The sequence below is a fragment of the Lepidothrix coronata genome, unplaced genomic scaffold (assembly GCF_001604755.1).
Source record: "Lepidothrix coronata isolate B3197 unplaced genomic scaffold, Lepidothrix_coronata-1.0 Scaffold14, whole genome shotgun sequence".
Lineage (NCBI taxonomy): Eukaryota > Metazoa > Chordata > Aves > Passeriformes > Pipridae > Lepidothrix > Lepidothrix coronata.
The window spans coordinates 5308072-5336023 of record NW_016690194.1 but is presented as its reverse complement, the minus strand read 5'-3'; the positions used below and the strand labels follow the sequence as shown (position 1 = coordinate 5336023).

Here is a 27952-nt window from a genome sequence, read left to right as displayed (position 1 = left end):
CTGCCAAGTCTCCAAACCTTACCACAAGAAGTTCCCCCCCCCCCAAACCTCAGGGAGAAGAGGGAGAAAAACAACCAAGAAAAACCGAAACGAGAGAGAGAGCTAAAGCAATATATATATAAATATATTTACACTTATGTTACAGGTATATACAATTGAAATATATATACAATTTCACAAGGGAATGGGAAGGGGGAAGGGAAAAAGGAACAAAACCAAAATAAAATATATATATATCCCGATTAGTAGCCCAATATCTAACAACTAAAAGAGTTAGCAAAGAAATATCTCACTACTCTCCTTGGGACAACCGAGAGTCGCTCTGGAACGCTTGCCGGCAACCTCCGCCTCCCAAGGTCGGCAAGGCCCAACCAGGCCTCGCTCCCCAACACGGCAGACTCAACAGCAGGGAACCTGCACCTCCAAGCTGCCAGAAGGAAAGAGGGCAAAGGCCTCTCCTCCTTTCTTCTTATAGCCTGGCTTACGTAAAAATCGTAGGGAATACTGGGTAAATCTGGACCCTTCCTTGGTTACAAACTGGTCACCAAGGAAGGCCTAGGCCAAACTACCACACCTGCCCCCCTTACTTGTTCCCTCCCTCACATCCATGATTGCACCCTCTTCGCACTTCCTTTTCCTTTGTTACATAGTGGACCACACAAAACCCCTCCTTGACCTCAAAAGTAAGTGATGATGATGGAGAGAAGAAGAAAAGAAGAGAGTGATTCTGTATAANAGTGGAAAATGCAGTGTACCCCTTGAATGAGGTCTTTTGAGAGGTATTGAAGGACTATCCGGGTTACGCAGAATTTCCTTTGGTGAACTGTTGCTTTCTCCAGGTCATGGGTCTTGTTCTAAATCCATGTTTCACTGGGTAGAAGATTTGCTTGAATACTCATGTGTAAGACTCAAGGATTAAATCCAGAGGTATATGAGCAGGTAAGATGATGCCAGAGTCAGTACATTATCGTGCATCTAAGTCAGGCCTCAGTTGTTTCCTGGAAGCTCCTACGATTACTGAGCTTCTATCCCTTTTTGCAGGTAGTTTTTATGTAGCAGGGAGTTACTATTTTTTTCCAAAAATAAGCAGTGCATATGTTTAAAAATGCTGCCTCTGATTGTAAAGATCTTTGCAACAGTCACTATTCAGCATACACATTCATTCTTAAGTGTAACAACTAACATGGTAAACACTGAAGTACAGAACAGAGATGCCTTCAGTCCCAACAAGTATTGCAAAAATGCAATATGCAAAATCAGATGCAAAATAAGAAACCTTGGCCCTTGGTGTTCACTGGTGTCCTTGCACACAGAGGCACTGATTACCATCCTGTATATTTTTTCTAAGTTCTAAAGTGCAGTCAGGCTTGTTTTACATTGATCAAATAACTCGAAGTGCCAAGTTTCCAAAATAACAATTTATAAGAGGAATCTGGATCATATGCTTACTAAATACTAGGTTTGTCTTTGAAAGAAAAGACCATTAACAGGGGAGACTTTCTTCTCAGTTGTCAAGTGAATCAGCATTCATCAATAATTCTTGTGTGTAGCTTCCCTGTTCAGCCTCAGCCAGATGTAGAGACAATTTCTTTCCAGACATCTCACAAACACTGATGCTGAGGTGACACTCTCCTTTACTAACACAGCAGCCCAAATTGAGTGGCTAAGAAAGAGGCCTTTATTTTATCTCTAAGGAATTCACTGGCAACAAGTCATGTGAGAGGCAGATACATAACATGTGGTTAAAGATGATGAGTTAGTTTATCTTACAGGATAAACTCTAGGGTTTGTAAATTAACATCTTGGCCACAGATTGCCTTTCCCAAGCTACAAACACCTGACAGCTTAAGTTCCAATCATGAAATTACAAATGTGATAGCAAACAACAAATGCTGTCAACTACATGACTTGCCACATAGCACCAAGACAGTGTCAACAACAGTAATTAATGCACACAGTTATGTTTATCCCAGCAATTCTAGAAGGTCTTTGGAAACTTCAGACATCATTTTATGGCAACCACATTCAGCAAAACCAGCAAGAATGAACAAGCGCAACCAGTTATTCCTACCCTCTGCAAAACAACTTTTCAACCATAAGAAGTAGGTCTAAAGCCCTGGTTGAAGGCAGGAAAAGCTTAATGACAGCTTTTCAGGTGCTGAGTGTATAAAAATTTCTCACCTAGTTTCTTTTTGAGTAAAATAACTGGTCATGCTGTTGTCCAGTACTTACACTTTCTCTAGTTAACTGAAACATTCTAAATCTCCCCAAAGTCAAAATTTCCATTTGTCTTTGCAATATTTAAGAACATATTTTAATAACTTCAAAGTGTTGAACCAAATTCAATTACCAACTCTTCATTTTCGTCTGCTGCTTTTTCTTCACTAAAGCCAATGCAAAATTTTTGCCCAGAGAAAAAGACCTTTCTGTGAGTTATTATCAAAATCTAAACCCAACATATATAAAAAACAAGACATAACAATCTTACCCTAACTCTCCAAATTTACCAAAACTTTTTAACTCAAAACCAGGTTCTCCATATGCCAGCCTCTAAATTACTTGACAGACAGATGGTTGAGTATAAAAGCAGAATCAGTCACACCAATGTGGTAATAAGACTGAACAAGACCTAGGTTATTTCCTATTACAGCAGTTCACTTACCCGATAGTAGTCTGTGCTGTACACATCTCTAGACATCCCAAAATCCCCAATCTTCACCAGTAGGTTTTCACCAACCAGACAATTCCGGGTAGCAAGATCCCGATGCACAAAGTGCTGTGATGCCAGGTAAACCATACCAGATGCAATCTGCTGGGCAATGTGAAGCATCTGGGATTGGGTCAGCTCAGCAGGACGGTTGCCTTCTGCCATCAGTCCTGCATCTGGTCCATGCGCCCTGCACCAAAACACAAGTGGATAAACTTGACAGGCCACTTGTAAAATGGAGAGGTAAAGGGCATTAGTGAGTTTAAATCCACACAATGCAGTCAAAAGGGCTACAAATTCCTTGGTGAAATAGGGAAAAAATTGTATCTTGACTTTTTTCATTTGCTGTTTCCTTCATTGTGGGAAAGATAGGTGGTGTGAAGAGCCTTACACAATAAGATATGTATTACTCAAGGAAATAAGGCACATGTGTTCACAATAATACCCATCTGTCAGAAAACACCACCTTTCTCCTGTTCCAATCTAGTAATCCAGAGAAAGGCTGACAAAAGCACCTGTTTAGTAACACTAAAAGTGTGAAAGACAATTGAGGGAAAGGCAATGAAGTGGTATGCATAGCATCACCTTTCCTATGACTGGCATGCCTTGATTTCTAGAGGGAGAAACGACATTGACCCCTTCCATCTTTTCTTTAAGAAGTAAAAGCTCACTTCCTTCTGAGAAACAAGGGCAGCAATCTTAGATTTATACTTCTAGTTTCCTATCCAAATGCACAGAAGGAAAGAATTTTTGCTTATTTCATCACCAAGGGTGAGTCCTATCTGAGGTGGGAATTCCTGAGGATAGGATGAGGACACAAAACACACATTATTTGAAACAGAAAAAAAAAAGTTTCAGAAATACAAGGTAGCAAGTCTCTAAGATGCAACAATCAACTGATTAAGGAGAATACTTCTATGCACTCCAGCAAAAACAGAGAAGTTTTGCATTAGAAAGGCCCAGCGAAGTACTGGGACACATGTGCTTCACCCGTCTTAACTATGTTAGCTCTGAAATGCACGTACATCCTAGTATCTTGAAGATACTATATGCACAACATTTTACAGTAAGAATTACTAGCTAATCCTTATCCAATCAGCAGGATCATCTGGCAATCATTCTTCACTTGATACAGCTTATAATATTCTGAATACCCTTTCCCTTTCATTGAATTTTCCTGTGTTTTCAGAAGCCTTTTTTATTCCTTTTCTGAAGACTATTCTTTCTAAGAGACCACCTCTCTTTTTCCCTCATCAACTTTTGCTTTTGAAAAATGCTCTAGAACTGATTTTTATTTCCTCTCAAAGCCCTTCCCTCCTATAAAGGGGAGTTTCAGAGAATTGCCTTCCTAATCAACAGAGGTGAGGCCTTAATTTATCTCTAGGGGAAGGGTGCAGGAATTTGGAAAAGAGTTGCAAATTAATCGAATCTGTGAGATCAGTTCTGACACTACCTATCAGAAACATAATATTAAAATTGCCCCAAAGGAAGAATTTCATGAGAAAAGTGACACAAAAGAAAATGGAGGGTGTGTAGCACTGCTGGGACTGCATCTGGTACCAGGCAAAGCCAGTTCTCTGCCACAGGGTATGTACATGCAGCCATTCACCTGGTGTGGTTGGTAGAGGGGAATAAATGGGAGGATAAGAAATCTCCAACTAAAACTCACAGGCAAATTCCTACTGAAACACATTGTACCTTTATCATGCATGGATTTTTTAATAACTGTTCTCAGACATGAAACTCTGAGTAGCTAAATTAGAGAACTCAACACATTTTGCTAGCCTTCATGAGAACATGGTCTGTGTCTAATGAAACTTTTAGATTATTCCTAATGCTCCATCCACTTTGCTTGTTCTCTTGGTGCTGGTCATAAATGAGGTGATCCTCAGTGTCTACAACAGCCAGGAACATTGACAGAGATATTCTCTGCAACGACAACAGACTCCACTAGTCAGAACAAGCACTGGGCAGGCATGACTTTGAGGCTTTAGTCCTAGACCTACACAGCCTTTGGCTGCATGCAGACAGCCAGGCTCATTTGGGTTAAACTTTTGGATCAATTTTTCCCCAACAGCCTTTGGCGGCGCTGCAGGGTAAGAAATACAGGCTCTTTTAGCCTGCTTTGCTACAAACCTGTGGTCTGCAGCACAAGCTGCAGCAAATATGAGAGGAAGGACAAACTGGAGCAGAGGTTTAACAGCTTGTCCCAGCATAATCACTTTATGTAGGAAATATACTGTCTGCTGAACTACTTTTCTGTACAATAATTCAAAATCAGAGTTAAAAGGTAAGAAAAGGCCAATCAAAAAGAATCAAAGCTTAAGTATTTCTTATGAAATAAGAAATTATTTCTCATCAGCTGAGAATCTGGCTTCTTCTAATGGAAATTCAGTGTTCTTTAAACATACTGGAATGGCATCTAGGGAAATTGCAGTTTCCCCAAACTTCTGATCCACAGCAGAAGACCAATCAGGCCAATATAAATGCCCTGAATTCTTAAATATATTTAATTCCTCTGCCGGAGAGACAATCAGTCTGGGAAAAGTAGCAGCCTTTGCTCTGCATCCCCAGTTCAGAACCCAGTCTCCAGGCCAAACTTGTCAGCCCTGCCAATAAGGGAGCATGCTAGTTGTTGTCACTGGTTTTTATGATGTGGCTATTTGTTCAAGTGATCAGAAAGACAGCAAACTCGTTTCACATAGGCTACCAAAAGTGCATATATGGTGACACTAGTAATCACTAGTCATTTCAACCAGACAGAAAACATGAACACACTTAAAGGGACATCAGGTTTGATTGTTCTACAGCTTTGTTACAGATATCTTTCCAAAGTGGTGGTAACTTCTAGTTATCTTCAGCAGGAGAGACCTCTGTATGTTGAAATGTCTTTTGATATGATGAAATGATATATTTTGATGAAAATGACATAGAAGGCGCTGAAACAACAGTCCCTTATACTTTTAATATAGTAGCAAAAGCTATGCCTTAACTGCTTATTTTTATGTTAATGAGTGCAGGCTAGTGGAAATAGCATATATATGAAGCCTCTGTTCACAACTTCCGGGTTCATAAGTTACCTATTGTTGTGAATCTTAGGTACCATTTATTTATTTATGACTGCTTTACTGTCAAATTTCAATTTCTGATGCACATTCCTGAACAGTTTTATGAAATAAAGCCCTAATCCAGACCCCAAGATGCAGCATTTTCCAATTCACAGAAGCTTCCATGGCTCACATTTTTTTTGCTGTAGACTTATGGTAGTCTTTCCAAAACACTGAGAAGAGGGAAGAGAAAAGGGTTTAGACCTCAAAAGCTCTTAGACGCCTACAGATAGTGATAGATGTTGAGTGGGATCTTCCAAGTGCTATCAGAAAGCCTGCAAGAAAATGATTCCTACTGTAGGATTTATAACCAAACATTTCAGAATACACTGAAATATATTGGAAACAATATTTCTTTGGTTCACATTTGTTTGGTAAAAAGCATAAGGCTTGACTTAATGGTACTTCCAAACAGGCAAAGAGACAGAGCCCCACATCCCAGTACAGAAGATGAGAGTCACACAGTTTGTACTCCTAGATGTCAGTATTTGCCAGTGGTAGTAGTTAATTTGACATTAAGTACCAGTAACACCTACCTTCTCTGCCCACTTTTGGCTCAGCAGCACAATATATGTTCATGGGTTTACCTGAGGAATTTGTTAAGATCTCCATGCTTCATATATTCAAAGACCATGATGAGCGGATCACCCTCAACACAGACGCCATAAAACTTGACAATGTGCTCATGCTGCAGGTTAGTGAGCAGCTCTGCCTCACGGTGGAAGTCCTTGCGGGCATTGTCGCTGGCATCCTTCAGTGTCTGATGGAGAAAATGAAAATGTAAAGGACAGATGTTCACAGAAGGTAGGGAACATGTAGGACAGCACTGTAAGGGTAAGACACCGACATTCTACAGCACAGAGGATGAAGTAAGTATTTTCTTAATACCTCTTTTAGAAATGCAGATGTGATCCTTAAGTGCAATTAAAAAATGGCAGTACAGTTTTCATTCCCCTGCCACGTTATCCTAAACAACATTTTTTCTTGTAAGAGGATGTAGGAATACTCATGCTCTTGCTGTGGCAAGTGTTTTCCAAACACAGAGCAAATAAACTGATCTCATCCAAAAATATACTCATACACTGGTTTGTATGCTTTAGCATTTAACTTATGGAACACCTAGTATCCTGTTTGCATTTACCTTTCTTGTTAGTTCCTTAAAATAAAACTCTGCTTGTTTAAAATACTTAGTGGTAACATAGATGTATTCTTTATGTATTATTAACGTCGTTGTTGCTGTTAGTCCCTATGGTGTGCCACACATTAGGTAGATTTACAAAAGCTTATGTCCCTGGATCGGAACTTAAAACCTGAGCCAGAAACTCCTTTGAAGTTCTGTAAATCTATTCACATGCCTAAAATTAGGCATAAGTAATGCAGGATCACTCTTGAAGTGATAGGCAGAGAGGAAGGCAGATGCAGATCAGAATTCTGGAGTGTCACTTTTTTTACCCCTTTTTATATATATAGCTCTAAATTCGTGCACATTTTAATTTTGAAAGAAATATATCAACACTGGATCAAATAGGAGGCTTAAATGTTGTATAATGAAATAATACTAATTAAACTGTCAAACACAGGCTGTTTCAGATTTCTTCTTAAGAACTACAGTTCATGAGCAAAGCAACACTTTCATGCACCAAAAAAAAGGGAGTTCCGACACCAGTTAAATGAGGAATAATTATAATTGGCAATAAACCACTAATAGACTCTATATTCAAGTGGTATAGTGGTTGCACTATAATAGTTCAAACAATATTTTTAAAACTGCAAAGGAAAGATGGCAAGTTGCCAATGTTCACAAGTTATTCTTCACAGAAACTGCTGTCTGTGCTCTCTACATCTGGATTTTAACAATACCTAGGCTTAACACAATAGAAGACAAGACAGAAAAGTAGTTGCAAAGTTTTAGCTAAAGATGCTTTTTCCTGGCCATCTAGTCACTCTGTTTTCCATCCTGAATTAATATACAGAGCAAGGGATCAACCACATTCCTCAGAAGATACACAGAACAAACTGATACTGTGCAATCATTCTACCAACAAACTGAATTTTCAGCTACAGTAGTCATGGTTTGTTCAAAATTTTTGTTCCATAGGGACAATTCTGCCCATTTTTCTAATATTATATGTATGCATGTGCAACGTACAGACTAGTAGATGACTGTCATTAAAAAACACTTGCTTTACTTGTGAAACTGCAACCCCAGGTCTTGAAAATGAAAAGCTACCACAACAAGATTCAGATGGGGGAACAAGGAGCAGGGCAGATTAGATAGCTGTCTTCCAAGTTCATGGGCTTTTCCCTGTAGATTTCAGGCTCTGTGGATTCTAGAGGCAAGAGAAATCACTTATGCCACAGCTGTCCCTTCCCTGAGGGATGGACTTGAATCTTAAATGCCTTCAGGCCCAGAATCCTTCTTCCGTAAGTTTTACCAATAATGATACAACAAGGTTATTGCATCGTCAAGGCTTCACTAGGCACGATAAGTCAGTATACACAGCTATATCATGTATATCAAATTTGCTGCCCACTATGGTCTACATACAATCACGTCTGAACTGAGTGAAGACATTTCCAAGCTCTGGGATGCGGCTTTAACATGATACAGGCACCAACCCACAGTCCAGTCTACATTATATGTAATGAAACCACGGGGAATAATTCTATGGTCATTTGAGTTTCCTCTGGTAGTTTAATGTATAAAGTGATTGGACTGTAATTCCTCTCAACAGAATTAGAAAAACAATTCATATAAAACCAATTTTTAAATAAAAGCAACCTGGAAAAAAACTGACAGGGAGAAACAGAGGCTGATCCTCTTTCCAGTGGGCTCTTTCCCTGGAAGGACAGTAAAAATGCTGACAGCTATGCCCTGTGAGGATGACATATTGCATATTTGAGAAGACGCTTTTTATCTCACAGAAACTGCAAAATTATCGTATGACAGAGCAGTTGCCATGGCAATTTTGCATTTTCTGTCAAACAGCAAAATGCAGAAAGGTCTAAAATTCAGGTAAAACTCATGCAGTATTTATCACCCACCATTGCAAAAATCTCCTTTTTGTTATTTCATGCAGTGCACAGAATAGACGCAATGCATGAGAGAGAGCTGGCACAGTCAGGCAAAGAGGAGACTGGAAGGTGAAAAAAATTATAAGTATGTAGAATTTACTTAGAAATGACACTGACTAATGCATTTAACTTGATCTCAGCACAAGACAAAAAAATAAAACCAAAATAAAACCGTAAGAGCACTGAAAGAGAAAAAGACATATTAATTACTATTATCATTACTGTCAACTACGCCAAAGCTCTGCATACAAAGCACTCTCACCAGTCGACACGAGGTGTTCCCAAGTAGGATCTGAGATTCAACCACATGTACTTTCCAGCCACTCAAGCCAGCATTAAGGAAGAGGGATAGGCTTCCTTGGGCAACAGAGGGAGCTCCCGGCTCTCACAGAAGCTCCACATCTGCCGAGTTCATCATTGTGACAGTTGGACCACTGTCTTAGTCTTGCTTAGTCTCCTCTACATAGTCCTTGTTCATCTGGTCTGTGCAGACTTGTGCTCTGTAGTGAGTGTGAATTGCCAGCTCCTTACCCCACGCTGACACCACAAAGCTGCATTCATGGGCAAGTCAGAGCAAGAAGAGGAGGATATGGTTGTCACCAACATCAGCAGGACTTGGTATCGAAATTCTCATGACATATGACCTTTATACTGTTCCAGCCTTCCCCTATGAAACCATTGCTACTGCTCCTCAACACCATACCAAGCTGAGTGGTATGTGTTCTCAAGAAATGAAGGGGTGGTTTTCCATCTTCTTGGAAATGAAGATCCAAAGATTTGGAAACCTTTGGTTTTCCTGTGCGGGTGCCATGGAAATGTTCTTGATCTCATGCACATAGCAGTCTGCTAGCTGAGCTCTATCCTTGAGCAGAACAGGGTGAATCCCCTTCCAACCTCCCAAGGCAGCAAGAGGCAGCTGCTAACCTGTGCCTTGTCAGTCCGCCTCACTTCCAGCTCTGGACAGGCTAAACTAGTGCGAGATTATGCCTGGGGATCCAATCCTATGAGGAGACAGCACTGAGCCAGGCCTGAACAACCACAGTGGCACAGCAAAATGCCTCTCAAGGAAAGAGTAACTTTTCCTTCCTCCACCTTCTGTTCTCTAAAAGTGCCTACAGCAAATAGTGTGCTGAAACTATGTGGCAACTCACGTGAGGGAAAGCTAGTACAATGCCCATGCTCACAGGGTTTGTCCCATAGCAAGCATTTCTAAACATTCTGTGCTGCCCTCAAAAGACTAAACTAATCAAAACTAATTTAACCAAATTGTCTTTCTCCTCTCCCAAGGAGCAAAAGCTCAAGCTCTTTGTGTTGTTTATGCTAAGCCTGATCTTTTTTTATCTTCCCAGAGTTTTCTGGGCCTCTTAGCTCCTAAATAATTTGCTGCAGCATGTCAGCATTTTGGATACCAGCTGGCTGTAAAGAAGAAGCAAACATGTTGAGTTATAAGGAGGGATGCTCAGAGCCAGGCATGAACCTTACAGTTGTCCAGCAACTGGCAGGCATAGGCAGCTGCCAGGGACCACCAGCATCCTGAGGGACATTGTGCAGGTGAGACTGTGTCTCCTTGCTGCTGAAATTCCCTTGGCACTAGCTCTTACTCCTCACCAAGTACATATTCCACTGGTCTCACCAAATCTACGTCATGGTGATGGATGTGTTCTGGCTTTGCCCATGGGCTAAAGCTCTCTAAAGCCCTTGCTGTGTGTCAGGAGGAGCTGCTGTTGCTGCTGGCATCAAAGTCTGCTCCTCTAAGACTAAAACTAAGACACTGCCAAATCCTGTGCTCAGCAGTAGGGTCCAAACACAGTCCTCTGGATAGTTGTCTGCACTCCAGTTAGGTCCTATCCCTTGACCTCCACTGTGACTGAAGGATACTTGTGATCTATGTTGGTACCACAGGAAAAGAGAGAAGTGTTAGGCAATTAACCCCTCTTACATAACGATCAATCCAGTGGCTCGGTTCTCCAAAAAATTTGCTCTTTAACAGCAGCCAGAGTCACGTCTTTAAGAGCCAATGGTAGAAACATAAAATGGGCATAACCTGTCCCCAGAGATAATTCTTCTCACAGCTGCCCGCAAGATGTTTATTAAGGACACTACGAAGAGTGGATTTGGTAAAAAAAAAAGAAAAAAAAAAAGAAGAAGGTATGGCAACTTGTCCAGAAAACTGACAAATTTCTCATCTAAATCCATGGAGACATCTCTACCTCTAAAGGCTGAATGCTTTTCCTTTTGAACTACGCAGAGAGGAAGTGCAGTGCAGCATTGAATAGCAGAAGTGCTAGGCTCCATTTGGTCAGGACTTTGAAACAGAGCAAGTAAATAGAAGTATTTTTATTTTGCTATCAAGGAGTTCCCTAAAGTGATAGAGAAAAGGCAATTTCCACTGTAGTTTCACCAAAATACAATAGAAAATTAATTCAGATCTAGTTTTGTCATCTCTTATCTCTTGCTTTCTCCCTATGTCTATACTATCTCCCTTCAGGGCTTAATTTTTTCTCACGAGTCAACATGACCGAACGACTCCCAAGTATCATAAAGACTGTAACCTTGGCAAACCCAAAAATGTGTTATTTTTGATTGAGCACTCTACAGGTCTATCCTCCTTTCATGTTCTCTCACTGTCAGGTCCAAAACTCTGCTTCTTGTTACCAAATTCAAAAATATGATCTACTCCGTTTCTTTTACTATATGGTTTCATCCATGTACACATGGTTGCCTAACTGTGACTGGTCAGATAAAATTATTTTCCCCTAGGCACAGCTCAAATTCCAAACATCTATTCCACCTGCATTTAATGAGATACTTCAAATGCTGGACACCTTGTTCAGTTTTTGGCAGAACACTACAGATGGAGATAAGAGTTTGTTTCCAGGGAAACTTTGCAAATTTTGAGAGAGTAATTTCACCAATATTGTTTTCTAGCTACATCCTGAGCTGAAATCAACAGCCAACTGAGCTCTTGAATTTTAGGGGGATGAAAAGACTTGGTGCAGTGAAGCAGGCTTGGTCTCCAAGCTCTGAGATCAATCTTGAAATCTTTTTAATCCTTGGTAGATTCCCAACATAGCAGGTGCTCTTTGCCTTTTAGGAGAATCAGACAAATCTTTCCCCGCCCCTCAGAAATGTAAAAGTTGTCTCTATAATTGAAACTCCAAACATGTTTTCATGCATTTTCCTCATCCTTTGGACTTTATTTCAGGATCATTGATTGGAGCTGTATATAATCAAGAATCACTCCTCCAGGTCTGACATATGATGACTTTTGGATTTCCATACTGCCAGTGTTTAACAGTACATGACAATACTATTCACAAGTTTGTTTTAATATTCCTGGCAGCTATATTAATGACAATTACCCTCAGATAATTTCAGTTGTTGACTTGAAGAATGTCATAGTCCTGAAAAAGAAAGGCATTCTTTGCCTAGAAATTATACACATAACCTATTCACTTAGCTAGTAATAGATTACTTTTTTAGACATGTAACACATATGTCACTTGTATTTTTAATGACCTAGACATTATTTTTCACTAATTGTACTCTAGATAGATCATAAAAGATTTTGCCCCCTTGTGACACAATCTGTTTTCCTCTTTTTTCTTATAAGATTCAGATCTCATTTTATAATCCACAACTAGATCAAATACCGCATTCTCTTAACACTCAATCAGCCTTGTGAACTTTTCCACACATATCAGAACAGTTACGCTGTATTATGGAATAGGCAAAGATGATAAATTACAAATAAAATAGCATTAGTTGCAACCATGAATTAGTAATGGAAACCCTAGATTCTTTTACCTTCACTGCCACCAAGATCTTGCTCTGCTCAGGACACAGGTTGTAGCATTCTGCCAGAAACACTTTCCCAAAGGCTCCTTCTCCCAGTTCTCTTTTAAGAACAATATTGTGGCGCTTGATGTGATGCACAACTGTGAAGAGAAGACAAAATGGAGGTTAGAAAGGAGTGGCAAGGCCAGGATGAGACAGAGTCCGTGCTTACAGCCACATGGAGACAAGCTTGCCTGCAAAGTAGGATGCGTACTGTGGAAAGAATCAAAATCCCCATGTGCCATTTATTAGTGCTTTGTGCAAAAAGACTGAGCTTATATATTTACAGTTGGAGGGTAGCACATTTGCTGGATAAGAAGACGTGGAATTCAGAGCCAGTTATCATCATGTTACGAAGACTGCTGCAGAGCAACACATAGGAGCCAACGCTGCTTTTTTAAAAAAATTAAGAAAATTAATCAGAAAATAAAGCAAACCTTTCTCACACCTCTTCTAATTTTGTGCCTTTAACAATAACAGAACTCTCGTCCAAAGCCAAAAAGTTTTAAAATTAAGCTAATCCAAGAAAACCAAATGTGCCCTCTTTTAACTAAATGCAACTTAATACTCTGGTTTACTTACCACTTGTTCAACTGCTTTCCTTCTCAGAGCTATATATAGTTACAATAAGATAAATTTTATTCTCGCGAACATGATGTACAGTATTACTCTGAAGTAAAAGAAAAGATGGGCAAAGGTTTTAGTCCACACAGTGGACAGAAACTTCATTGACATCCTCAAGCTTTTCAAATTATTTTACATTCTCCTTTCAGCAAAAGCTTCCATTAAAACCTTTAATATTTAAGAGACTGTACTAAATTTTGTACAATACATTATCAGTTTGCAATGTTCAAGCTCAGTAAAGCGGTTTAGCTGCCAATTGGATGGACAGCTTGTGTTGCTGAATCTGTACAAAACAGACAGAATCTACTGATGAATTTAACCTCAGTGCACTTAGCTGCCTTTGCAAACACTGAAATTAACCCCTGCCTGGAAAAGGCCCATTTGCAACTTAAATCCTTGACACAGTGAATTAAATTGGGGTGCACAGGCATCAAGCTGGCTTCTGCTAGGGTTTGAATCTTACCTTGGCTGCTTAACTGCAGGACTGAACCCTGCCAATAATTTAGGATCTATGCAGATGCAGACCAACTGCTGTTGCCATATTTGGCCACAAATCTGTTCCAAAGTGGGTGATCACCTGTACAAAAACCACCTTACCTCCATGTCTAAAAGATGGAAAATGGAGTGCTGGTGGTAACAACAGTGGGGAGAAATGGCCTATCCCTGTTCCTATCACCAGCATTTGGAGAAAAGGACCACAGCCTACAAGAGAAAAATATGTGCATCCCACACCCTAAGCCTACAGAAACGTAAAACCAGAGCACTGCATGTAAATACACTTTGTATTCACATGCTTGCACACGAGGGAAACCTGGTGCTGGAGTAAGCTCGAAAAGTGAGAAATCCATCAGGGGTCTGTCAGGCGGGCAGCACACCCAAGGAGCAGATCTCCACCAGACCCAGCTGGCACCTGCCAGAAACCTCTCATCAGCGTGTAAGCAGGCCCTCCATAGCCTGTGTATAGCATGAGGAAAGCTGGATTCTCCCTGCAGCACACCAGACTCACCAGGGCTCACTGCTGTCCCTGCAGCTGGTGGCTGCAGGGTGGAGCATTGCCAGCCTCCTCCTCCAATCCCAAGTCTTCTGGAAGAGGGCACGTCTCATTAATAGCCAGGTACACATGGAATAAGACTTCATGATACTTATGTTTTTCACTTTTGTCAAACTCTGGTCTAGCATAAGCTTAAGTCTTGTTGTGGAGATGCATTTATATGGGCATGCTTTGTTTGGCCAGCTACCCTAGCAGCTCCCCTGCAGTCATCGGGAATCGTTTTCTATGTTCACTTCCTCCTCAGTACTGGCTTTGCAAATAAAGCCAAAAATGCAGTCAGCATAAGATAGGTCTGAACCAAAACACACCTTTTTTCCCCACAGACAGAAGTTAACCAGTATCTGTTGCCTTTACTAATACTGGTCACAACACAGACCGGCAGAGGCAGAACTGCTGCCCTGGCATGCCACCTGAGCTCTGGAGTGTGGCATACCTTGTGACCTGTGCTTTAAATATAATTGCTATTAAACGAGGGCTAGTTCCTATCCCCTGAAAAACTTGTCATCCAACCCTGTCTCTTGGTGAATTCTCTTACCCTCTGCTTTACCAGTAGTGCCAGAAGAATGCCTCTCTTCCTTTCCCAGAAAGAAAAGTTCAGTTCAATGTTACCAGTATTACCATCTTAAAAAGTACACAAATGCTAGAGACAGGTTACGGGGCTGAGAACCTGTCCTACTGGCATCAGTAGGAAAATTCCAGTAAAGGCAGTTTTTCACTTGGTTCTCTCCACAGCTGTCAAAGACTCAGTGATGAACTGAGTCTGAATTTTGTGTGGGTCCTCTCCATTTTGAGCCCATCCTACCCAAGTGTTGGCCCTAGCAGTACAAAGGGGGGTTTTGTAAAGCTCCTGAAGGACAATAGAGTAAAAATAAATAAAAAATATATAAATACTTCTCTGCAGTACACTTGCGGTTGTTGTTAAATACTTTTATATAAGCCAAGCATTTGACTGAACAATCCCCCCTGTAAACCAAACTGTCAAAACTGAGACACAGAAAGGTGCAGAAGAGGTCTGCACAGAATGCATTTTAACTTGTTACGCTCTATCCACCTCTGTAACCTTTTTGAGCTGCATTGTGTAACTAAACAAATAAAAATGACAGTAAATATGACTAAATGGGCAGAGATTAAATGTAAGAACAATGTAAGTAAATCAAACACATAAGATGTGATGGTTATATGAGCTAAGGAAAAGATCTATTTAGCAAACTCAGGGCCCCAGCCATAATGAAACCATCTTCAGTAGGAGGATATTGCAGCAGCAGATGCACTGGAAAATTCAGGTCAAAATCTGATTTCAGTTAGTGTCAGGATAAAGCAAATTCTCTCTGCTGACATTCAAGAGATTATCCTGGATTTACACTGAAGAAACAAAGCAGAATTTGGCCAAAGAGGTGGAATAAACAAAGAAGTCATCTCACGACATTGTCTCATAGGCAAACACAGACAAACATTCAAATGGCAGCTATATATTTTCCTCCTTTTGATTCTAAATGGAAATTGCACTTGACCTGCTATTCATACTTTTAGGGGTATATCATCTCTGGTTTAAAATCTTGACTGATTACTGCAAAAAATATGTTCCATTAAGCTAAAAGCTGACTTGAAACACTTCAGAGAGAAATGAAATATAGAATATGAAGCAAGACAACAAATTAAAGAAGGGTAAATGCTGAAAAGAGGCTGTGGTGTTAAATAATAACCACACAGCTGTACGTTTAGAAGCAGGCAGCTCCCATGGATGAATGCAGGGAATCAGAAGGCAATAAGGAGCACACTGCAGAAAAAGTCTCTCTTCTCATTTCAAGGTCACAGAGACATCCCACCAAGAGAGTTGGACTTCTAGGTATTTCACTCGCTAGGAAACATCATGTCACACTGAAAATGATGCATCAGCCTTATCCTGCAAAACATATCTGCAGGCACAAGACTGCACTCCCCAGGTAACCTATCTTTGATGATGAGGGTGAACAGAGAGGGTCACACCACTTTCTGGAATGGGTCCCAGCAGAACAGGCAACTCAGGATCACCTCACCACATTGAAATCACTGAGTTGGATTGACTAAATCCAGCCATGGACAGCAGGATACTTAGCATATAAATTATTAAAAACTTTCTGCCCATAATTAAAAAATTCAATGTGACAGAGTAAAAGTGTTTCCCCTTGGTCACAAACAATAGGTCTTAACATTTTACCCCCATATGTGACCATTACACTACCTAAGCTGACCTTCTACACTGCGCAGAGCATAGTACTGAGCTAAATGACTTGTGCTTACCAGAAGACTGCCTCCAGAAAGTGACTGTGCCAGTCTTGATTTGAAAGTCTGAACTATCCACTTGTTTTAATGTGTAATCATTTTCATTGCTAATAAAAATGCATGCCTTTTTCTTTGTCTCTTAATCATTAACTTGTCTGGCTTGCACCTCCCTTGGGCTCCAGGAGACTTTCTCTCATAGTTTAGCAGCCTTTTAAGATCCGGTATTAAACACACATAATCAACACTCTTCTTACTCTTCTTGGAGAGGCAAAGAGACAGAAGTCCCTCCTCCCAGGAAAACATCCTCTCCAGTTGTTTTCATGACTTTTCTCTGGAATATTTTCAACAACCTTTTAAAATAAGTTGTTTCCAGTTGTTTTTCCTAACTGGAAGGCACATTCTTTGTGTCTTTCTCTCTCGACAGAGTTGTGATAAAAACATAAAATCAGCTCCTTGTATCTCTGCACATCCATATATTATGCCAGTCCTTTTAAGGCTGGGTTTCCTAAAGAGCACAAAAATTACACAGTTATGTGGTATGCATGACAGTGTCTCATCTAGAACACCTCACCCAATTACAACACCATAAGTGCTGTAAGTCTCAAATGTGTTCTCACATGCCTCATGAGAACAGCAGAGAAGATTTAGGGGGAGGCTGAAACACAGTCTCACTGCTTGACGGACGCTAAGAGCCACAGCAGACAGGCTCCACCATCACCACTCATTGAACTACCAACACTAGAAAATCCTGTTGTGTTGCATGCCCACTTAAATCATCTCTTGAGTCTGCTTTTGAGAATACTGTCCAAAATTTTGCTAGCAGTATACATGTGGAACAGTCCTGATGAAATTTGTTGTGTCGGGACTCTGAGAAGAGAATGAAGACCTTCAAGATGCCAAGCAAACAGGCAGGCTAATATTATAAACATACTCACAGTTGCATAAGAAAAAAGCAGTCATAGAAAAGACTCAGTTTGTGATGTGACATGAGGTGCCTTAGAAAGACATTTTGCAGGTTTCTTAATTTCTTTTCCCACTATTTCTATTGCAATTGTGAAGACTCAAATATTTCTAAGATCTTGCTAGAAAAAACATGTAAATGGCCAAGTGATTGTTTAGATAGTATTCCAAATTTGTACAGCATTTCTCATCCACATAAAAGGGAGGGTGGAATTTCTGATGGAGTCCCATAGCAGAAGGATACAAAATCACTGTGAAGAGCAGAGAGCAAGTCTAGACTGATGGCCATCTGGTTATGCACTAGCAGCACCTCTACAGTTTCTACAAGCTATTGCCAGAATAGAAATTTTGGCACGTTGAAGTATCTACTCTCTAACATGGCAATAAAAGTCAATAACAATGCCTTTTTTTTTTTTGGTAACCTTTTATAACCTTTTAACTTGTCAGCCTTGCCTGGGTCCAGAAGTAGGCCAGCTCAGTTGCATATTTCTGATTATTTGAAGTATTTATCACATACAACATTCATTACTTATTATTCTATATATATTTTTGTGTAGTGCTATTGCTGTTTAATTTTTACCATATAGCAGCAACAAATGCTCATGCAAGACTGGTGCCCAGACGTTGTAGGCACAAACAAATAAACAGCATGTTTACACGTGCTCCCCAGGTACTCTACTCTAAATGAAAGGTCCTGGTACAGGCTATAGAAAACTGAGTATGGAGGATCCAGAATGAGGCCAGAAAGGCACTTGGTCCTTGCCACATTACCTGTGCAAATACAGCTTCTGAAGCATTTTGATTTTTTGCTTCTTTGAAAAAAAACCCAGTTTAATTCAGCAGTTGTAAAACAGTTATCCTTGAGCGGCCATCAGTGATTTGTCAGGGTTTTCATAGGCATCAGAGTCTAAGTGGACCTTAAGGAGATATTTAATGGTCAAATTAAATAGGAAGTGATCTTCCAGGAAGAACTGAAGGCATTTATGCAAGGCAAACCACTGATTATCACAGGAATGGCATAATTCCCAGGCACTTACTTGCCTGGAGATACATCTGATGAAAAATCAAATAAATCTGTGATTGCTGCAGCTTAACCTTTCAGTTGCTTCTTTTACAACTTAAATCCTCACAGGATCTATACTTTAAACCCCAGAATTTCTGTCTTTCTGGGTTAGAATTAGGCTTCCTTATGTAACACAGTGCTGCAGGTCCTTGAAAGATGCCCATCCCTCTCCCAACTGCCCCCAGCAGCAGGAACACCATAGCTCTTACCTGTTGTAAACTCATTTTGCTATAGCTTGCATGGCGCTTCTCACTTGGCTGAAACTCAAGTGTTTGCTATCTTTTGGGGTTAATAATTGATTTCTGGTGAGGTCTTTGATTTTACTCTTTTTTTTACTGTAATTGATTTGGTTTATTTGGCCAACATTCTCTCAGCTTGACATAAGGCCATACTTGGTTAGACCCTTACACACAAATAAACATTACTTAAGAATAAATTACAATAAAAATGCTATCATTGTTTTAAATGCATGAGCCTTATGAGCTAAATTCACCCTTTGGGAAAAAAAATAATAATTAATTGACAGTTTACCCATACATAAGTTTGTCCTTGCATACTAAAACTAAGATACACAAGGCCTTCAAGCCTTAGCAACCTAAAAATGATCTTTTACATGTTAAAACAATTGGAATATATCAGAATAACTGAAAGCTAGATTTGGCCCTCTATTTTCAGAATATGTTGCAGGTATTAATCACCCTGCATTTCTCTTTCTATGCTGCTTCCAGCCTCCTAAAAGGTTTTCAGCACAGTATATTAAATCTGCTTTAAGCAGAAAACTGTATTTGAATTTTGGCAAAACACTGCCTTTGCAGATATGTATGCACTTAATTTGTAAATGCTAATCTCAATGCACTTCTTCCAAACGATTAATGATTGTACAACTTAAAGGCTATTGTATAAAACCTCTGCTGGTATTATTTTACAGCGGCAAATCTGGCCCATCTTCCATGGAGACTATGATCTCACCATCAACACCCTTCTCTTAATTCAGATGATGAACTGCATGATACTAACCTTTAGAGATCTTTGCTATAGAAACAGAAGTACTCGGCAAAGGATGGGGGAGTACCATGTAGCATGTCTCATATAATAGACACTTGCAGAGGGGGAAGGGCTAATAAAAATGCTGTCTTCAAAATATTAACTCTTTTCTATCTCTGTTTTCAGAAATACACACAGCCCAGTACAAGCATCCCAGGACACCAGTCTGAGAAGTAGGACCTAAAAGAAACTTACATTCAGAGACTGAGTCATATTCAAGCCTGGTGGAAGTGGGTATAAAGGTGAAATTCAAAGGAGATTGCTCTGGTTTTGATGTACTTTTCTCTGCTTTGCTTTTTGTCTTCTTATTTTAAAAGGAAAAGGAAATAATGTTGTACCTCAACATGAGGAAGCTTTTTACTGGTGGCCTTTCAAAAAGAAACATGAAAAGTAAATGGAGCTTACAAGCCTGTGAAGGAATAAACCATACTCTTGGCTCACAGTCCCAAATTTTATCCCCTTATATAAAACTTAAGCACATATCCAGTCTTTACCTTTTGATGAGCTATTTTACTGAAAGATAGCATAGCATCTGATCAGCCATGCTAGATGGCTAGGTCTGCCCTGTTGCAGCTAATTATGCATAGAAAGAAAAGGGAACATTAGAGAAAACATCACATGAACATGACAGAACTCAGTCTTTTATAGATCACTTCTGAGCATATTATTTACCCTTTTCCTAATATTTTTTTTCCTTTACAGTTCTATCAGGCTGCAGTACACTATGTGGCTTTCTGTGAGGAAAGCTGAATCTTATGCATTTTTTACCTTATAGTTTGCTTTCTTTGGGCCAACTGAGGTAAACTCCTAAGCAGAAGGTTAAGTCTCTGCCCGCTTCCTTAACTGCATACAGTTAAGGCTTTGCTGCTACATGGTTATTTGCTCTTATGATTCTGTGTGTACCACCTCCTTCCCTGAGTTTTGCCATAAGTGGACTATAAACACAGAGAAAAGTTTTGGGTTTGTCTGTGTCTGAGGAGGACCCAAAAATGACACATAAAGGCACTGGACATTGCAAACAAACAAAATATGAAACTTTCCTCACCCTTTGATTGGATTCCCACATTATTCACTGAAAAACAAAATCACCAGACAAAAGAGAAAACAAGTCTCAAGTCTTCCTATGCACTGACAAGGAAAGAACCTCAGTTTGCCCTCTGTCTTCTGGGAACACAGAAGAGGTTAGCACTAACAATTATACTGTCCCACAGCCCCATGTGACAGGAGAGATGACCAAAACATTATAAAAGATGAACGAACCTGAAAAAGCGGCTACTCCCTTTTACAGACTTGCTCTCCTTCAGCATTTCAGCCTTCTTCCATGGTGAGGCACTTGTTCTGCTTTTGTTCCACTGACAGGTCGGCACACCTTTCTGCTAGGGCATGCCATATACAGAGCCTTATGTCCCTATTGGGCATTTCCCCGTTGGCCTCTGCTACTGTTTCAGAATTCCAATGTTATGATGTAATTGGCAGCACACGAGTGCAAGGCATACCCAGAAAATTCATCTTTATCCCTGGGCTGTGACAGATACCTCTACGCCAGCCACAACGCAGTCAAAAGATTATTATATTGTACTAGCTTCAAATAGAAGACTTGCAAGTTCTTACTTATAGGTCAACCAAATGAAGTCATGAAGGGTTTGCAAGACTGAACATGGTGAGGCTTTTTTAGGATCCTCAAAAATTGCAAAGTAAAGATGGCTTTTGTTTTGTCTTGTTGCAAATGCACTGGGAAAAAAAAAAATCTTTCTCTGTTTCCACATTAACATAACACGTGCTTATCTTTTCAAGCTTGAAAAAATCTGCTTACTACAGACCACACATTACCTCCTCTGGTATCCTGGTTCTTCTGTCCTCCAAAGTACTAATACCATAAAGTGTATGTTTATACAACACAAATTATTCCATGTGTAAAGGTCATGAGGTTTTTACAGTCTGGGTGACTTCTCATCATTTTTCAAGGTCTGACAACCCCCCCAAATCCCAGGGAAGGATGCAAATGAGACTGTGCCATGCTCCTTGCATTGAGATTTGCTTATGCAAACAATGGTGCTCCTACTTGGAACTGCTCTCTAAATTACACTAAACTACAGCCCAGCCAGATTTGAGAACACTTTAAATGCTTTTTAAATAGCAGCAAGATGAGTGCCTATTCTAAGTGTCCTGATGGAAAACCCAGCCTCATAATATATAGAGAAAAGAAAACCTGTGACTTGTCAATGGGAACAGGAGGACTTTACAGGTAATTTCTCTTGCAAAAGAAAGTCATGTATTTTCTCTTCTCCTCTCTTGGATTTGCATGTTATTTTCACATAACAGGAAAGCTAACACATCTAGCAAAGAATATGAGAAATCTCCTTCCACTCACTTGAGCTCTGGATTGTGTTATCTGTCAGCTGAAATTATGTTTCTCTACATTTCAGACAAATGAAGAGGAATACGTTTTCTTTGCCAAAACAAGTTTGGTGAGGGAGCAGAAGTCTCCACTATGTATAGCCCCTTGCAACTGGTCTACACGACACGCAGCCCAGGGCCCCTTGGCCTTTAGCAGACCAGAGCCAATGCCATGCCTGTACGTTTCCATGGCCATGGGCAGTGAGGCATCAGTCACAGATGTAGCCGGTCTGTCAAATGGAGGTACGTTTAAAGTAGCATCAGAGAGTGCCTTGGTTCCACCATGGACAACAAACCCATACATCTGTTTCTGGGCAAAGCTTCCTTCAGATATTGTTTAAATAAAGGCTTATTTGTAAAATCCCAATAAATCCCCTCCCACATATCAATAAAACTTTATTTTAGAGAAAAAGAATGAACACAGATACATTAATCAAAAGTTAACTACACAGTATATCGGCATCTAATGAAAAAGAAAGACCTGTACTCCTTTAGGATAACAGCTTCCCACATGGTCCAGTGTGATAACTGTCAAACCCCCTGTACCAACAGTGACAAAACAACAACAAATGGTATCTTTAAAAGCTGTGACCCATGACGAAGTTTAGGACAAGTTCAGACTCTGCCAATATGTTTTCACTACCTAAAAGCATCTTGGTTTTGACTTGATAATTACAGTCTGCTGAGCCAAGCAGCTGTCACTAAAGAACAGGAGCTGCCCAAATGAAGCAAAATGCATAGAAGTTTACTGCTGATTTATCACACAATAATGAACCCAGTTACAGCCTTTTGAGGCATGGAACTGAAAAACAAAAAGAGAGAGGGGAAAAAAAAAGAGGAAAGAGAGGAAGAAAGAGCTTTGAACATTTTGTTCCAGTCAGTTTCCAAGAATGAAGAAAACACCAGGCATGATTCAATCAAAGGATGCCCTCCCACAGTCCCGCTGTTGCTGGAGAAGTGGCCACTGGGCAGATAACTGAGACACGTATTTCTCAAAGCACACAGACCCAGTCTTTGCTGAGACATAAACTCTTGCTGATGGCAGCACATATACATACCAGGGCAAACAAGAACGGCAGAAATGGCTGAATGAACTTTATTCAGAATCTGACATACGATGTCAGTATAATGAATGTGTCCTAAAGAAGAGTATTACACTCACAAGCAGATTGAGCTGTCAGCTCTGACCAATTAGTACCAGTTAATTTTATGTTGATAGCTAGTACATATATATGATATTCTGTAAAAGCTTAATAGCTGTCACTATAAAACATAGTTCTCTTTCTCCCCTGTGCTCCTCATATTTGGGAAGTACTTTCAGTTGAATACTCTTCAGTACTTGTTGCAGACTGAAATGAATGCAAATGTAATTCTGGCAGTCTCTGCAAGACACCAAAAATGCATGGAGCAGAAAAGTTCTTTTCTCACCAACCATCTCTATGACTATTGCTCTTAAAAACCAGAACTGTTTTGTTCCATCTACTGTACACCATGATATTTACAGCAACTGTAGTCTCCACAGAACTAAGATAGACAAAATGTAGGGTTTTTCTCCCCTTCCTTCTGAAGTTCAAGTTCTCTCCCAGAGCAATAAACACCATGCCTACATAATGATGTACTTGGGAAACATTTTGAGCAGCAGTAACCAACACAAACAGCTGCTACATTTGTTGAACTGAATGGCAACTTCCTGGTGTGCTTATCAGTAACGGAAATATTAAAAATTGCCATAATTTTTATTGTTACTAGTGGAACAGCTAGATTTTTGCCGCAAGTTGCTGGAACTGACAGTTGCAGCTAAGGAAATGGGTGTTGTCCTTTGGTACGCACCCAGTCTGCACTTAGCTAAAAAACAGAGATACACAAAGCATTATTATTAACCCTACAGACAAGACGTTACCATGGTACATTAACAGACCACTTTACAAGCAGTGTTTATTAATTACTGTCCCCTGCAAGACCACCACCAGCAGGAGGGCACGCACAGACCTGCTTTTAGGAGAGACCTGTCTGAAGTCTGTTGCGAAACTGGAGGGATAATTTGCCTTTTGATAGTCCAACATCCACAAAATGGCCCTCAAGCAGTTTCCCGGACTCTATTTCTAGCCTGTCCTTCTGGTCAGAATTTTAAATAGAAGAGGAAGGGTCAGAAAGTAACAATTGTTTATAAACAATGTCAGTACTTGTTGGGTAGTCTTTCCAGTGTTTTCCCACGTAAAACTGTCAACTAACTTATAGGTTAGTGTGTTGTTTTCACCATTGCTTGTCACATTTATTCTTCCCTTGTAACATTTTCTTCAGTAAGAGAACTGTAATTCAGCCACATGTTCCAAGAATATAACAAGCTCTAACTGCAAAAACAACCACTACTGATACTTGCATTTTTCCTTACAAACTACACAGAGGCAACATCGTTTGCTTCTGAAACCTAGACACGCACACATAGACGAAAAGGTATTTGTCATCAGCCCTTTGGCAAACAATTATGAGCTTCTGGCAAGTGAATCCCTTTCTGATTGTTTCCCCTACCTAGAAAATAAGGCTAGAAATGCATATCTAGCATTCCATAATAGTGGTGGGGATTTTTTAAAATATTAATTACTTTCTATTTGAACAGTGTCACAAAGCTATAAGGTGCAGAGTGACGTATTTGCCAAGCTTCTTATTTGGTATATTTTGAAAACAATGGCACAAACTCCTTGCTGCCATCACTTTCTTAATTTCAAATGCTCAAGTGGAAACTCCTCAGATATGGATTTGGCTTCAATAAATATTTCCTTGTAATTTTACAGATTCTGGCCTCCATAAAGTATATTATAACACACTCAAAAAAAGAATATAGGGTTGTCTTGTATGTCATGAAAGTAATCCTCACTCACAAAATGTGAGCCGGGAAAGTGAGTGGAGTTCTTCTGGATTAACAGTCATAAAGAGAAGCTGCTAAGAAAACAGTTAAGAAAACCACAGCATGCCCTAATTTAAAACACAGACATACACAGAAAAAAGACTTGCCATGAACAAAAGAAAACATGAGGTCTGCTGCTAGCTAAGTGCCCTTATTCTTTGGTTATTCCACTCTGTATGTTGCTAGTTTATAGTATTTTATGTACTATCCTGCACAAAAATAAACAGGCTCACAGGGATTAACATACCACAACGAACACTTCAAAACTACTTGCAGTAGCTCCCTTTCCACACCTTCATAGATGTAAATAAAAAAAGATTTCTGAACAGGAGATACTGGAATCACTTGCCTTCATATTGTGGCAAGTAGGTATTCGAAATGCCAGTTGATGTGGAAACTAAAGAAAGTGGAAAATTGCATCCTAATGAGGGCTATTCTAGCTAAGCATCTGAGAAACATCATCAGGAAAAATTTCTTCTTGATACTATTTTAAAAGGTTTTTTGCCCATAATTAACCAAGTTGAAAGCTAGGACAGTAGCTAGGAGCAAGTGGTTTGAAAACCTGTATTATCCCTGCTAATGTACAAAAAGTACTGTGCTTTCACCTGTAGACCTTGCTGGAAGCCCTAGTTAAAGACAGTCACAGTTAGCTATGACAACTCCTGCTCCAGTACAGTGCTTTTAGTTCAAGTCCAGCTCTGCAGGATTCTGATATAACTTTCCCAAAGCAGTGACAGACTTGTCACTGACACTGAGGAGAACCTGAAACAAGAAGTCTCACAGAAAAAAGGGACATCTTGCCTCAGAAATACCTCAGATATTGGACAGGTTGTGAGTTTGAACAAAAAGACAGTACATACACAGAAAAAGTGCTTGCTACATGCTGCAACTCTCCACCTAGTAACTCATATCTGCAGATATATATATATGCAGAGAGGATGATCCACACTGTGGAGCTTACTGAGAAGGAACACAGTGAAGAAATAAAATATGGGCAGGGTACAGCATGAACTCTGAAAAAAAAAAAAAGGAAAAGGAAGATGACTAAACTGCTCCGGTTGAAAAGAAGAGGAATCTCCAGACCTCAGTTGATTAGTACTGCTAATCAGATTTCCCCATTTTCTCACTTAAACATTTTAGGTCCTGTTAATTTAGATTTCTTCATTCTGAATAGCCTTTTACAGTTGATCAAGAACAAGACAAACATCTGCCCCGCAAAGACTTCACTTAAAGATTTTATGCAACATTTTAAATAAAGACTATGCCTAATATAGCAAGACTTTGTCCATATCCAAACCAATGACTCAAGCCACTTGTCTCTGCATAGTGATTTTCTTTCTGTTAGAGTAGACAATCATATTTGGGATATATTTAGAAAAAAAGACAGAAACTTTTGCTAGCTTCTATATCACTACTTCTTAGTGACTCAACTTTATTTTAATGCCACATATTGCACAGCTGTCAGCCTGTTGCAAATATTTCTGCATCCTATTTAGTTAGTTAACCTACAATTTCAGAAGCTTGTGATCTCTTATGGAAGTTCGCAGATGTAGTCCCCTCACCCTCCCCAGCTATAGCATAACAATGCATGCCAGAACTTAGGCTCTGGCAGACTTTGAAGACGGATGTGGAAAGGTTACACAATTTTGCAATAAATTCATTATGATCAACCAGCAGCAGTTAAAGCAATCACTCTCCTGGCCAAAGAAATAAGTGAGGAAAAGAAAAAACAAAAAACCCAAGTCTTCACTTTTCTGATGTCCTGTTGCATCAAAGCACAGGTTGCAACAAGATGAGAAAGTATAATGTGCTTCAACGTCTTTTTCAGTTGCTATGGTACAGTTTCTTATGGAAAATTCCTTGTTCTGCGTGATGTTTTTCCTGCCTCATTTGGGATGGCAGAACCGTTCCTTGTGTCACCTGAGAAACCGGGCTGTCAGTTTCCACCTATTGGTGAGAAAGAAACTCATCAGCAGCAGAACTCAATGGAAAATTCCTCGGTTAGAAGTTTCTGCGCTGGAGGCCAATATGACATGGGGGAGCAAGGATGGATGGATGGGCCAGGGGATGAGGGTACCACACAGGATATCTGGCTTCCACCTCAGGGTCAGCCACAGATTTCCTGTGTGATCTGGGACAAGGGATTTAATTCCCAAGACTCCCTGCTCATACAGACAGGACAACCAAGCATCCTTCCCCCATTCTTCACCCCATGTGTGAAGCCCCAGGTCTGTAACCTGTCCACAGGACAACCAAGTAGCTCCAGGTTACAGGAGTGGGGCCATAGTCCAAAAGCTCTTCAGGCAGGGGTTATTTGCAGATGCGCAGTTCCCCAATGCTTTGTACAGAGAGGTCTTGTTTGGATCTCAGGGCTCTAAAGTAATGGACAAAAGTACAGATAAACAATTTCATTGTCTTCTGTTGTTAAGGAAAAATATCAATACAGGTAAGGAGAAAAAACTCCAACTTTACTCCAACTTACTCCAACTTTTCCAAGCAGGAAAAAATGTTTGGCTTTTGGAAGAGATCTGCAATCTATTTTCTGCATAGATAATACTGAAAACTGCCAGAAACATGGTATAAAAATGGTACTATAGCATCACACTAGTGACACAGAGCAATCAGGGATAAGGGGAATTTCTTTAATGGATTAGTTGGAAATAATCCGATTTTAATGTGACATTTTTTCCTGCTGCAATGTTTGCCCTTCCAATCAAAAAATAATTAGATTCTACCACTTTTGATTCATGACAAAAACAAAGCATGGTTAAAAAGAAAAACTAAAAAAAGGTGTTAACATTTTATATGCAGGTGGATACCTATGGTACTTCAGAATGCCGAAATTCCCATGGCCTCCCTGTGGTGGTGAGAAGAGCTTTTGACCTCTCTGAGGAAATGGGTTTTGAAAATAATAAATGTA

General features: G+C 39.9%; 1 protein-coding gene and 1 long non-coding RNA gene across 8 annotated transcripts in view; one reads left to right on the top strand and one right to left on the bottom strand.

Moving 5' to 3' along the window:
• The window catches only part of NTRK2 (neurotrophic receptor tyrosine kinase 2), a 200456-nt gene that overhangs the window by 43468 nt on the left and 129036 nt on the right, over positions 1-27952 (bottom strand). For 3 of the 4 annotated variants that reach the window (XM_017806106.1, XM_017806105.1, XM_017806107.1), the window contains 3 exons: positions 12697-12827; positions 6402-6574; positions 2663-2897 (listed from right to left, as the gene is read on the bottom strand). In XM_017806106.1, coding sequence (XP_017661595.1) covers positions 2663-2897; positions 6402-6574; positions 12697-12827 — 539 coding nt within the window. Of the gene's footprint in view, positions 1-2662; positions 2898-6401; positions 6575-12696; positions 12828-23505; positions 26980-27952 lie in introns of those variants that run through there. The other variant, XM_017806108.1, reaches the window with a different exon arrangement.
• LOC108493117 lies at positions 487-27952 on the top strand. Of its 4 annotated transcripts, none has more exons than XR_001873355.1 (4): positions 487-939; positions 6509-6618; positions 19857-19960; positions 27844-27952. It is a non-coding gene; the product is annotated as an uncharacterized LOC108493117 (long non-coding RNA). The 4 variants fall into 4 exon arrangements; XR_001873353.1 differs by having other exon boundaries at positions 19857-19972; XR_001873354.1 differs by lacking the exon at positions 27844-27952 and adding an exon at positions 22157-22358.